General features: G+C 37.7%; 1 protein-coding gene across 6 annotated transcripts in view; it reads right to left on the minus strand.

Annotated features, from left to right (window-relative positions):
* LOC101740314 (muscle calcium channel subunit alpha-1) overlaps positions 1-12,149 on the minus strand; it is a 75,412-nt gene that overhangs the window by 19,130 nt on the left and 44,133 nt on the right. For 5 of the 6 annotated variants that reach the window (XR_002430166.3, XM_021346212.3, XM_062676413.1 and 2 more), the window contains 12 exons: positions 11,835-11,998; positions 10,879-10,966; positions 10,442-10,549; positions 7,706-7,758; positions 6,995-7,132; positions 5,808-5,922; positions 4,841-4,971; positions 4,226-4,370; positions 3,095-3,175; positions 2,090-2,185; positions 1,351-1,380; positions 142-327 (listed from right to left, as the gene is read on the minus strand). Coding sequence is in view for 5 of the 6 variants with exons in the window: in XM_021346212.3 (XP_021201887.1) it covers positions 142-327; positions 1,351-1,380; positions 2,090-2,185; positions 3,095-3,175; positions 4,226-4,370; positions 4,841-4,971; positions 5,808-5,922; positions 6,995-7,132; positions 7,706-7,758; positions 10,442-10,549; positions 10,879-10,966; positions 11,835-11,998 (1,335 nt within the window). In the remaining variant the exon portion in view is untranslated. The remainder of the gene's footprint in view (positions 1-141; positions 328-1,350; positions 1,381-2,089; positions 2,186-3,094; positions 3,176-4,225; positions 4,371-4,840; positions 4,972-5,807; positions 5,923-6,994; positions 7,133-7,705; positions 7,759-10,441; positions 10,550-10,878; positions 10,967-11,834; positions 11,999-12,149) is intronic. The other variant, XM_021346214.3, reaches the window with a different exon arrangement.

Below are 12,149 nucleotides of genomic sequence, written 5' to 3' on the forward strand. Positions count from 1 at the left end.
TAAATCGGCACACAAAATATAACTAGAAATGCCCTGCTATTAATGCTTTTCGACAGAAATAGCTATGATGGTAGCTATTTGTTCGTTCCCACAATACGCCCTACTTCCAGTCTGTTATTTCATACACAGAATACATATTACCTGCATTCCAACCACAGCGTAAATGAAGAATAGCAGTACAATCAATAAAGCGACATAAGGTAGAGCCTGGAATGACTTGATGAAGGTCCACAGGAGAGTCCTGATCCTCTCTCCTCTGGATAAGAGTTTTATCAACCTCATGGCCCGGAAGAGACGAAAGAACGTAATGTATTTTGACAGGGGACCCTGGAAAACATACAAGTAACTTTTTAATCAATACTTTCTTACTGCACAGTATTTTTGCTTCATAATGCAAGCCGTTAGTGAAATCGGGCTAAGTACGTATTTTCTTAGGAATTACCGCACCCGTCTAAAGATTTGAATCCAAGCATATGCATCTATGACTAGGTAAGGTATACTTAAAAAAGTTTGAAGAATATTTGGTATGCTGATAAAACGCATACTTCGAATTGAACAAGTCACAAGTAGAAGCATATTTTCGAGTTACGCGTCGACTGTACATATTAATAATATTTACTAACAATCACGCCACGTTAACTGGTCCCGTGGTAAGTTCGTAAAGAACTTGTGTTACAGGTACAAGATAACGGAAATAAATGTAATATTTTTATTATACACATACATATATTTAATATACATCCATAACCCTGGAAAAGACATTTATATTTATCATACAAATATCTTCCCTTAGCGGGATTCGAACCCGCGACCCCCTTGTGCAGTGACCATGTCACTTACCACTACACCAGACGGCCGTTAAATTTGGTAAATTAGGTAACACTGATACGTTCCGATCGTACAGACACAGATCTTAATAAGTTGAGAGTAAAATCTATGCCCAATATATCCCAAAAAGTCAAAAAACCTAATAAACACGAGTATTATACCGAATATTACCAAACCCTTTACTGATTTGTAAAAAATGTCTAATCATTGCAAAACAATTAAAGGATTTTGACGAACAATTCCCTATGATCAGTGATCATCTAAAAATCATTTAGTTTTCACAATTTTTGATAAAATCTTCTGGTTGCATCAACGTCATATCGTCATGATTCAAATGGCCATGTCTTCATTGCCAATAACAAATTGACAAGATTTGAACTTAAGCTGTCTCGAACAAAACAAGTATTGGATAATTTCGATCGAAGCTTTAATCTCAACATTTTCAGAATTTATATAGCCAAAAAGTTGGATGAAGCTTTTACCTAACGGATCCTATTTGGAAATATTCTAATTGTTACTTACTTTCTCAGTTTTTGCATCGAAACTTCCGAGCTGAAACAAGATAGAAACAAAATTAGAATTGATACATGACTTAATACTTAGGATCAAAATTTGGCTTAGATAAGGATACTTTTGTTAGCGTGATTGGTATACGAGCATATAGCCCACATAATGGTGGCTATTTATCGATGCTCATAGATATTAGAAACCTTAGGAGTACAGTTGAGATACTATCCAGCGTATTCCTGGATTCCAAGCACATACCGCTCACATAGAATCTCCTAGGGGTCTTGTAGGTAAGTAATCCGTGGATTCTCCACGACAAAATATAATAGATAGTTCAAGGTGGACGATGGTATTTCCATTTTAATATTTACAGTGACCAATTAATTCCAGGAGAGCTGTAAGCCTTAAGCCAGCTAAATAAACTTCAGGTCTATTTTTTGAATCCAAACAATAGTCCCTTTAAATATATGTCCAGAGGTTGAAATTGCGATGAAAAAAAACATATATACCTACATAAATAGGCAAAGAAATAATATCTAAGTACAACTTTCGCCTGATTTTCTTAATCGATTTGTAATGTAGATATTAAATTTATTAGTGATATTAATATTAATTTTTAAACACACAGCTTTGCTTCAGTTTCAGAAACAAAAAATGTTATCCTAGTCTAAGTCTAAAGAATATAGGTCTTGGGCGTCAGTGGTCATGGTCGAAAGTCACTTGGACCCTTGTATACACAAGTTGTACACATTACCTCCTTTTTTTCGTTGACCTGCGTCACCAGTATGTCAATGATACTCCCCACGACTAGAATGAAATCCGTCGTATTCCAAGCATCGCCGAAGTAGTTCTAAAAACAATAAGAAGCATTATTAAAACCGTTTTTTACGGTCTGATTTCGCGTTTTTTATCCAAGATGACAAGTATTCGAAGCATCGGAAATAATGTAGTGACAGTAAAAACACCAAAATTAAACGGTTTAACTGGTTTTAAAGATGTTTAGGAATCGTTGCAAAGTATCCCATAAACTTTTGGACTCTACGAAATACTATGAATCTACCAACTAATTCAAATTCAAATTCAAAATCATTTATTTCAACTTAGGTGTCAGTATAACACACTTGTTGAATGTCAAAATATAAATAACAACGTTAACTCTACCACCGGTTCCAAAAAAAGCCACAGTCCTGAGAAGAACCGGCGAAACAAACTCAACGGGCTTTGTTTTTTGTTTTTTCTCAAATATTTTCTATTTTTTTTACGTTACCTTTCCCAATTTCAAGACGAAGCAATCAAGAATTTTAGTTTGTAAGTGTCTAATTAAAACATAATATAGCACTAGATGGACTGAGGAGGTAGAGCATACCACCCACGACGTACTGTCTATTACTTTTGAAGTTGAAAAATTTACGTATCTCACATAGTAAACATTGAAAGAGTGCATTGTGAGTCCGCACAAGTACTACTACCTAACCTGTAAGCCGCTATTATACAAGATAATTTTATCTGCGTCTTATGTCTAGATGTGGGTGGTAGCTTCTCCACAATCTTACGTCTATGGATTCTTCAACTGCTGGGCAGACACTTCAACCCGTTCATCTAGAGTAATAAAGAAGAACCTTGCGTCGGCTAAGTATTCCTTTCAAACCTAGTTTGAAGACATGTACTGACCTCCTCCACAATGCTAGACTAAAAACAGTTTGAAAACATACACTAAAAAGGAATTGTAAGAGTAAAAACAGTTTACAATGGTTCAAACCTTAAACCTAAATGCGGCCAATTTCAGGATGAACTCCAAAGTAAAGACAGTGGTTAATCCCATATTAAGAACGTCAAGTCCCTGGAAATTAAATTAGAATTTATAAAGCTAGGCTAGAATCTTGAAATATCAGGATGGTTTTTCATAAGCGTAGATTGGTCAAAGAGCTTACGGTCTAACCTAACCTAAAAGAGATTATCTGAATCAATAGGCATCACAGCATAAAGGCCGTTTCCCATAATTAAACATGAGTTCAAAGTCGTATCATAAAACAGTTATTCCCCAAAGGCATCAGGGTCTACAAGATACTCGTATCAAGCCATTTAACGGTACCAACATTAAATATGGCGCAAGTAGGCATCAGTTTTTTCATGTTTTTTTTATATTTTTTTATTGCCTAGATGTGTGGACGAGCTCACAGCCCACCTGGTGTTAAGTGGTTACTGGAACCCATAGACATCTACAACGTAAATGCGCCACATACCTTGAGATATAAGTTCTAAGGTCTCAGTATAGTTACAATGGCTGCCCCACCCTTCAAACCGAAACGCATCATGCTTCACGGCAGAAATAGGCGGGGCGGTGGTACCTACCCGTGTGGACTGACAAGAGGTCCTACCACCAGTATAAAATGTTCCATGGGAAGTGCTCTGAGGAATTGTTAGAGATGATACAATAATCTCGATTTTACCATCGCACCACCCGCCACCGGAGTAGAAGCCATCCATACTACTCGAAGCCACTACAGTCATCTACAGCTCGTTTCCAGGGATCTTTTTTGCCACATACCATCCGGCTTTAGAATGAGCTCCCCTCCACGGTGTTTCCCGAGCACTATGACATGTCCGTCTTCAAACGAGGCTTGCGGAGAGTATTAAGCGGTAGGTAGCGGCTTGGCTCTGCCCCTGGCATTGCTGAAGTCCATGGGCGACGGTAACCACTAACCATCAGGCGGGCCCTATGCACGTCTGTCTACTAGGGCAATAAAAACCACGAATGACTTCCACACTCGAGGAATAATACCGTCCAATTAAAATCAAAACTCTAAAAACAATGTAGTTTGCGTAATTACCGATGGTATAACGTCTTGTGGTTCCGCAAGGATACATATATAACGACAACCCCAAATACCTTTTTATATTCCGTTTTGGAGCCATGGAACTTCATCATCAGCGCGATGGTGTTTAGCACGATGAAGAAAAAGATGACGTTTTCAAAACGCTGCGAGGTCACAAACCACCAAGTCTTGTACTGGATGCGATGCTTTGGAATGTATCTGTAAAATAAAAGAATGTTGTCAATATAAACAAAGTAAGTTTTTTATGAAGGATAGATTACTGGTGGCCCGGAGGCCTTTGCGGCTTCCCCAGGACAACTGGGCGACCTAATGGCACAGTCAGGAGGGGTGGGTCTTGCTAACAGCTGCCCGAGCGCCTCCGAAAAATACCTAACAGCTCAAGGGTAGCTGCTTCGCGAATGCGAAATCCAACTTAATTAAACCTTATGCACAACTCCAAAACTGTTTACCAAACCGTGATAAAAATCTCATAAGCTTTCAAATAACAAAAAAGAATTAAAAAAATCGGTTTACCTAAAAAAAATCTTCTGTGGTAACTCGCATAATAACATTGAATTGAGAACCTCTTCCTTTTTTGAAGAAGGTTGAAAAATAAACCTAATTTCAATTAAACATGCTTGAGTTTAATAATATACACGGACCAGTTAGCCGTTGAACAATAGCATTACCTTCTGATCGGTTTGGCTTTTAGTGCGAACTCTATACAGTTCCTCTGGTTCTTATCCAGCTCGCAGTCCTTGAACTCTTGCTCTCCTTCTTTCTGGAACGTGACTATGACAAAGCCCACGAAGATATTGACCTGTAAAAGAATTAATCTTAACCTGTGCATGGACTTCTCAGAGGACTTGAGACAATACCGAGCTCACAACGCCAATAATATTAACTGGGAACCGAAAATCAAATATCACCTTTGACTGGTTAAAATCAGGGGCTTCGGCTATCCTACTCATAAGGTAAATGGCGGTAGAAACAGATTAAGCAGTGCTAACCCTGAAGCGTGATTTGAGCATGTTATCAGTGCCTAAGATAATAATGGCTTAACTTTTTTGGCCAGAAAATCCTCTACCGATAACGTGGGACATTTGTCAAAATTACTGATACCCAACCTTGGTCCATTTTGGTTATTACAATAGTGATATTTACATATTTACATACACAGATATTTACATATAGTACAAACTATTTGTCATTCAGTTAATTCATCTATCACTAATTTCCTCTTCTTAGGTTATATATATTATTCTTGTTTCAGATCCTTTTTTTCCAAATTTATTAGAGGTAGGGTATATTTTGGATCTGTACTAATGGGTACAGTTTCAGCCCATTTTTGTTCCGAAACATGCACCCCGATTTCAAGGGTGGGAGAACTGTTATAAATTATAAGATTTTTGACCTTAGATTAAACCACTCGGGTAGGTCACGTAGTCGTGAGTTTCTGTTTGAAGTGTTTTCTTTGCCTACCTGTTCGCAGGTAGGTAAGTAAGGGGCTATTTCAGCTACACGCGGACTGGAGATTGGTAAGACCGCCATTACTACAATCTAGTTTTAGTTATGATTGCGATTCGCGGAATATTTAAGAAAATACGATTGTGTGATTCATATACGTAGTAATATTTTAATTTCCGAAATCCTTACCATAAAAAAGGCAATGACAATGATGTAGCTGATATAGAAGAACGCGACGAACGGCCTTGAATTTTCTATAGGTCCGTGATTCTCTTTATTAGAATCCATTGATGTGGAGAGCAGACTGAAAAAACGAAATTTGGGATTCATAACGCTATGTAATGACAAGTGACAAAGGTTTTCACGATCATCTTCGTCTGCGAAGAATTCTTGGGTAATAGCTATTGCGGAAACTGGTCAAAAAATCACTACACGGCTTTTCCTAATTCTTAATTTTTTATTATTGTTAAATTAAATATTTAATCTAGTCGGCGCTCTGTTGTCTGCATAGAATGTGTTGTAAACAACTAAACTATTTGCTGAAAATTGGGCCGCAGTCCAATTAGGTTGTCTAAGCTGTATTTCACGATGACTAACTGACCTATAATTAGAATAAGGAGTATTATGAGCTCTTGGATCCGCTCTTTAGAAAGCAATTAAATAATGTAGTCACACTTATTGAACATAGAAATGAAATAGTATTGAGTGTGACGTGTTTTCATGGCAAAGACCAATCTAAGCAAATTTAAATAATAATTTGCTTTATATTTGTTATAAGGGACATTTGAATGGCATGATTGTACAATCGAATTAACTATTTCGAAAAACAACTTTGCGTTCGGGCTTGAAGCAATAGACATTCGTTAAGCTTCCCTTGCATCTAATTATGACAGCAAAATACTTTTTCTAGTTTAGCACCTAATAAACGTCCAAAAATTGTCATATAAGATAAAAGATAAAAGTTACTAATGTTATACACACAGTATATAAATATAAATGTAACCGGATAGTTCAAATCATTAGAAATGAGATAGAAGAAGCTCAAAAGCTAATGTGGTATCCTCGTAGAGCAAATAGAAAGAAGAGAGCACAGAAAAAAGTGGAAAGAAGAGATCAAAAAAACCAGCTAGACAGGTATGTAGAAAAAGAGCTACTTGTTGAAAAGTACGATAAAATAGATAATCAGAAACAGAGGCTTTTTCAATTTTGCGGCCGTCACTATCGTCCTTTGGATTCCTGCCGTATAGCACACTTTCCTGCTCAAAAGATAGGGCAGCCGTACAATATGAACTTCAGACCTCAAAAAGGACAGCAGCGTTAGCGTTGTTTTATCAATCAGCTTAAGGTTTGAGGTGAAATTAATTAAACTAACTCACGCCGGCCATCCCTCGTACGTGGAGACGGTGAAAAGAGTCAGCATACCGTTGAGGACGTCGTCGAAGTTGAATTTGTTGCGCAGCCACAAACGATCGTTCGTTATGGCCTCGCCGTTCTCGTAAATGAGATACGTGCCACTGGAATAGAAATAAACGCAAATGATTTCTTCAATGGCCTCATTACACGAAGATCCCGAACTCCAGATATCCTTCGCAGAGACAGAACGCTAATCGAAGCCAGACCCCTAGTAAACTTAGGAGAATTACAACTCAATACGGTGTCAAAATATAGTGACGATATATTGTTTATTGACAATTTAGGTCGATTTGGCCTTAGGAATCAGATCTAACCAACCGTCTTGGGAATGAGCTCTCCTACACGGTGTTTCCCGAGCACTATGACATGTCGTTCTTCAAACGAGGCTTTTGGAGAGTATTAAGCGGTAGAGACAGCGGCTTGGCTCTGCCCCTGGCATTGCTGATGTCCATGGGCGACGGTAACCATTCACTTTCAGGTGGGCCGTATGCTCGTCTGCCTATACGAGCTCTCGAGGCTCAAAACAGGAGGCGATGCTAACACAGGCCCTACCTAGCAAGAGCAGTGCTTCGCAGAATCTACCACCGGATCGGAAACGCGACCCATGTCTATGGGTTGATATAAACCTAAGTATTACGTATTAAATACAATAATAAAACATTCAAACAACTCACTGGCAATCATTTTCATTGTCCTTCGTAATATCTGTACATTTAAAAAATCTACCCTGAAATCAGAATAATTGGATAAACATCAACTTATCTAAGTGCTTTCTAGCGTTTTCCCATAACGTAGATATGAGCAGCGTATTCATTGGTTTGCACATAATTATCGAGGGATGAAAGGATATTTGGTTTAAGGGACATTTATTAAATTTTACACCAGAGCCATTTGGTTGCGCTGGTTTACAACCGATAGTTTTTGGTTTCGGATGATAGCAACATTAATTTGGTCTTTGCAAGTCCTGTCCCATCCCTCTCCCGCACTTTACCTACCGACGCGTGCGAGCGAGATCGTGTGGCGAAATCGACTCGAGCAAAAAATGTTATGGTTGAACAACCGCGCGCGCGTTTCGTGTCTCTGTTGAATTTGTACGAAAATAAGTGAAATTGTTGGTGTTTCTCATCGCGTGGCGGTACGAGCCTGCAGTAAGGACTACATAAGGCACTGTGCATCCTTACTTTACCGCAGAACTGCCGCTTCTTATCGTTTCTTTCCGCAGTCTGTGTTCTACAATTTGCAACGGCCAAATTTCGAATCATTCAAATATTTAGTAGTTTTGCTTATTTCGCGTCCGCACCATTTAAAGCTTAAAATTTGGAAAAAAATATCATGACAAATAAACTTCATTAGCTCTTTGAAGTGGTGCAAGCTTAATTGAGGTTCGATTAAAAACAAATGGAATTGTTGTAGTAATACCAAACAAAACGGACCTTTAATTACAAAACAACTGATACCTTACCTACTGAGACCTTAGAACTTATATCTCAAGGTGTGTGGCGCATTTACGTTGTAGATGTCTATGGGTTCCAGTAACCACTTAACACCAGGTGGTCTGTGAGCTCCACACATCTAGGCAATAAAAAAAAAACTGTTGCATATTTAGCGAAATGTCCTTTAAAGCAAATAATCTTTCACCCGACAATATCTATTTTTGTGAATTCAAGCAATACCTAACCATAAAAGCGATCGTCCAAAGAAAACACGATTAAAAATTTCTTCAGAAAATATTAATAAACTTTTCAGTTTCATGCATGATTCAGACAACAGCGCCAAATTTTGCATTTGAATCGTGATTTCAGCTTTAGATGCTGAAATAAATTTAAGATTATTGTTTGTTGCCTCAATTTTATCGTAGGCTGCGACAATATGTCTCTCCCCAAATGCGGCTATAAAAAAATGTTTGAAACATTGCATCATCTAGCAGCAACGCTGACGTCAAATTTTGAGTTCCAGTGACCAATTAATACCATTCATCCGTATTAGCTAATAATAAATAATACTTACTACATAAACAGCGTTAAACAATAATCCTTATTCGAAATAAGAAAGGAAAGTCAAAAAAAAAATCACCTGACCTCGTCCAGAAAGCACAAACAACAACAGACAAACAACAAAGTTAAAACAAACAACAAAGTTAAAACAAACAACAAACAAACAGATCACCTTAAACAACTGTATGCCGACAACGGCGAACATGAATTGAAGCATGTGATTTATAATCAGTATGTTCCCAATGGACTTTATTGAAGCGTATATACACTTAACAACGTACTGCGCGAAGCGAAAACAAATTTCAACGTTACCAAATTTGCGGGTAGGTTTTGTTACGTGGTTTTTTGATGGGCCGTAAACATTTCGATCACGTTGTTCGGAGAAAGATAACAAAAACAAGAAAGAAAAAGAAAAAAAATGCAAATTAACAAAAACCAAACTCGAAGCCTACGTACAGTGCGTTAGGTGAACGAAAATAAATAAAATTTGATTATATCGGTGATATCCACTTGCTTTGACGCTTCTAATGTAGAATACAGAATAAATTTGGCAAAACTACTAGGTTACTATATGATTCAATTGTATATTATATTTCCCCCATCGATTTACCGCTTAAGTAACGCTAAGTAAACAGCTACTTAATGCTTTTTTTATGATTCTGAGTTTACTGTTGGCCCTGAGGCCTTTCCAGTTTCACCAGGACAGGAGGGCGAGCAAAGGCTCAGCCAGGAGCGACGGGATTTGCTAACAGCTGCCCGAGCGCCTAACAACTCAAGAGCAGTTGCTTCGCGAATGAATCTACTACCGGATCGGAATCGCGACTCGCTGAGAAGATCCGGCGAGAAACTCAGCGAGCTGATTCATGGGTTAAGTACTAATGCTCATAGCGTCAAAAGAAGTATCAATCACGTCATTATTTCTTTCACTGCTTCAATCACTTCCAAAACACAGAGTCAGCGTCCATGACTGACTTGAACATACAAACGGAAAAAAAAAAAACTAAAAAATCCGTGAATTTTATACCTCGTGCCTTAACCCGAGTGTAATGTTCAGGTAGGGGGTCAAAACAAACACAAAAGCCACATAATTGAGTCCAAAAAATCCAAAAACGCAACACCTTTGGGCCAACCGATGCATGGGCATGCCTGACGACAATTTTTTGGACCCACGAGTTCAAGCGAAAAAGAATATCGGTTAGTGTGTAAAAAAAAAAATGATTCTTGCGAACGAAGCCAAAATGGAAGCGAAATCAGATGATTTTGTTTTAGTGCACTGCAATTTCTCGTTTCAATAATACTTACTTCGAAAAAATATCAACCCAAAGGTGTCGTGGAAAAATTAATATAAAAATATATGATGTATATTTATAAATATAATTATATATAATTTTTTTTTGTTTTTCATTACATCCCTACCTTGAACATTTGCACTCCCATAACGGCAAACATGAATTGTAGAAGATTTGTCACCAATAATATGTTTCCGATTGTCTTTATAGCAACGATCACGCATTGAACTACGTGCTAAAATTTACAAAGAAAAAACAAAATCGTATAAGAAAACAATTTTACACTACATTAAACCTAATGATCGAAAGATTTTTATATTGTTTTTAGTCTAATTTGTAATGGACATTAAACATTACATTCCAGTGTATCTTACAATGCTTTTTAAGCTTTTTATTCTTAACGACTGTATTATTTAAAAACCAATTATAATTTAGTCTAAATTCGAATATCCTTATGCAGATCACGAAATAAACGTTACATTATTTATTATAATAATCGAAAAACTTTAATTATGAAGTAAACGAATTTTCCAAAATAAATTTCTGCCTCATTCAGATACTGACCTTCAGACCTTTGGCTCTGTTTATGGCACGAAGCGGCCTTAAAACGCGGAAGACCCTCAAAATCTTAATGAAGTTGACGCTGTTTGATCTGTAATTAAAATAGACTTTAATTAACAAGGCCCATGCTAAGACCCATACAGAGGGGCGAGCACGAATAACTATTGAAAAAGTATTCGTATCGCTATCGAAAAAAAATGTATAGGAAGTTTACTGGTGGTAGGACCTCTTGTGAGTCTGCGCGGGTAGGTACCACCACCTTGCCTATTTCTGCCGTGAAGCAGTAATGCGTTACGGTTTGAAGGGTGGGGCAGCCGTTGTAACTATACTGAGACCTTAGAACTTATATCTCAAAGTGGGTGGCGCATTTACGTCGTAGTTGTCTCTCCATGGGCTCCAGTAACCACTTAACACCTGGTGGGCTGTGAGTTCGTCCACTCATCTAAGCAATAAAAAAACAGTTTCAGTAAGGTCTTTAACCGGATCAGTCCAACGCATGGTGATTCGTCATTGCTGTTATAAAGAAAGAATTCCACATGACCACGACTGCTCTGCCAACAGCAACCGATTATGATGATGATGATATAGGTTCATGAGCACACGACCCACCTAGTTTTAGCCTATTGACTTCAGTATGTTTTTGTTGCATTTTTGACTTGTTTCTGTTACATCTTTACGTCCGTCTGGTGTAGTGGTAAGTGACATGGTCACTACACAAGGGGGTCGCGGGTTCGAATCCCGCCAAGGGAAGATATTTGTATGATAAATATAAATGTCTTTTCCAGGGTTATGGACGTATATTAAATATATGTATGTGTATAATAAAAATCTTACATTTATATCCGTTATCTGGTACCTGTAACACGAGTTCTTTACGAACTTATCACGGGACCAGTTAACGTGGCGTGATTGTTAGTAAATATTTATTTATTTATTATTTAAAAAAAGATAAATCTCACCTGTCCAACGATATAAAAGACACGATCACAACCAGCAAATCGAGCAAGTTGAATCCAGAACGACAGAAAGAATCTTTGTGCAGTATAAAACCGTATGTAATGAGCTTCAATAGCAGCTCAATTGTAAAAACAGCCGTGAAGAAGTAATCCACGTTGCGTAGAACCTATAAAGTAGAATGGAATAATTACACTGTGCGTATCCATGGCCAAGTCTTACAGGACACGCAGTGCTGAATATAGGCACATTATCCATACTGACACAAACTGCCATTGCCCGTAATAATAAATGCGCGCAACCTTGTTGCCATCTATTTG

Source organism: Bombyx mori, chromosome 27 (assembly GCF_030269925.1).
Source record: "Bombyx mori chromosome 27, ASM3026992v2".
NCBI lineage: Eukaryota > Metazoa > Arthropoda > Insecta > Lepidoptera > Bombycidae > Bombyx > Bombyx mori.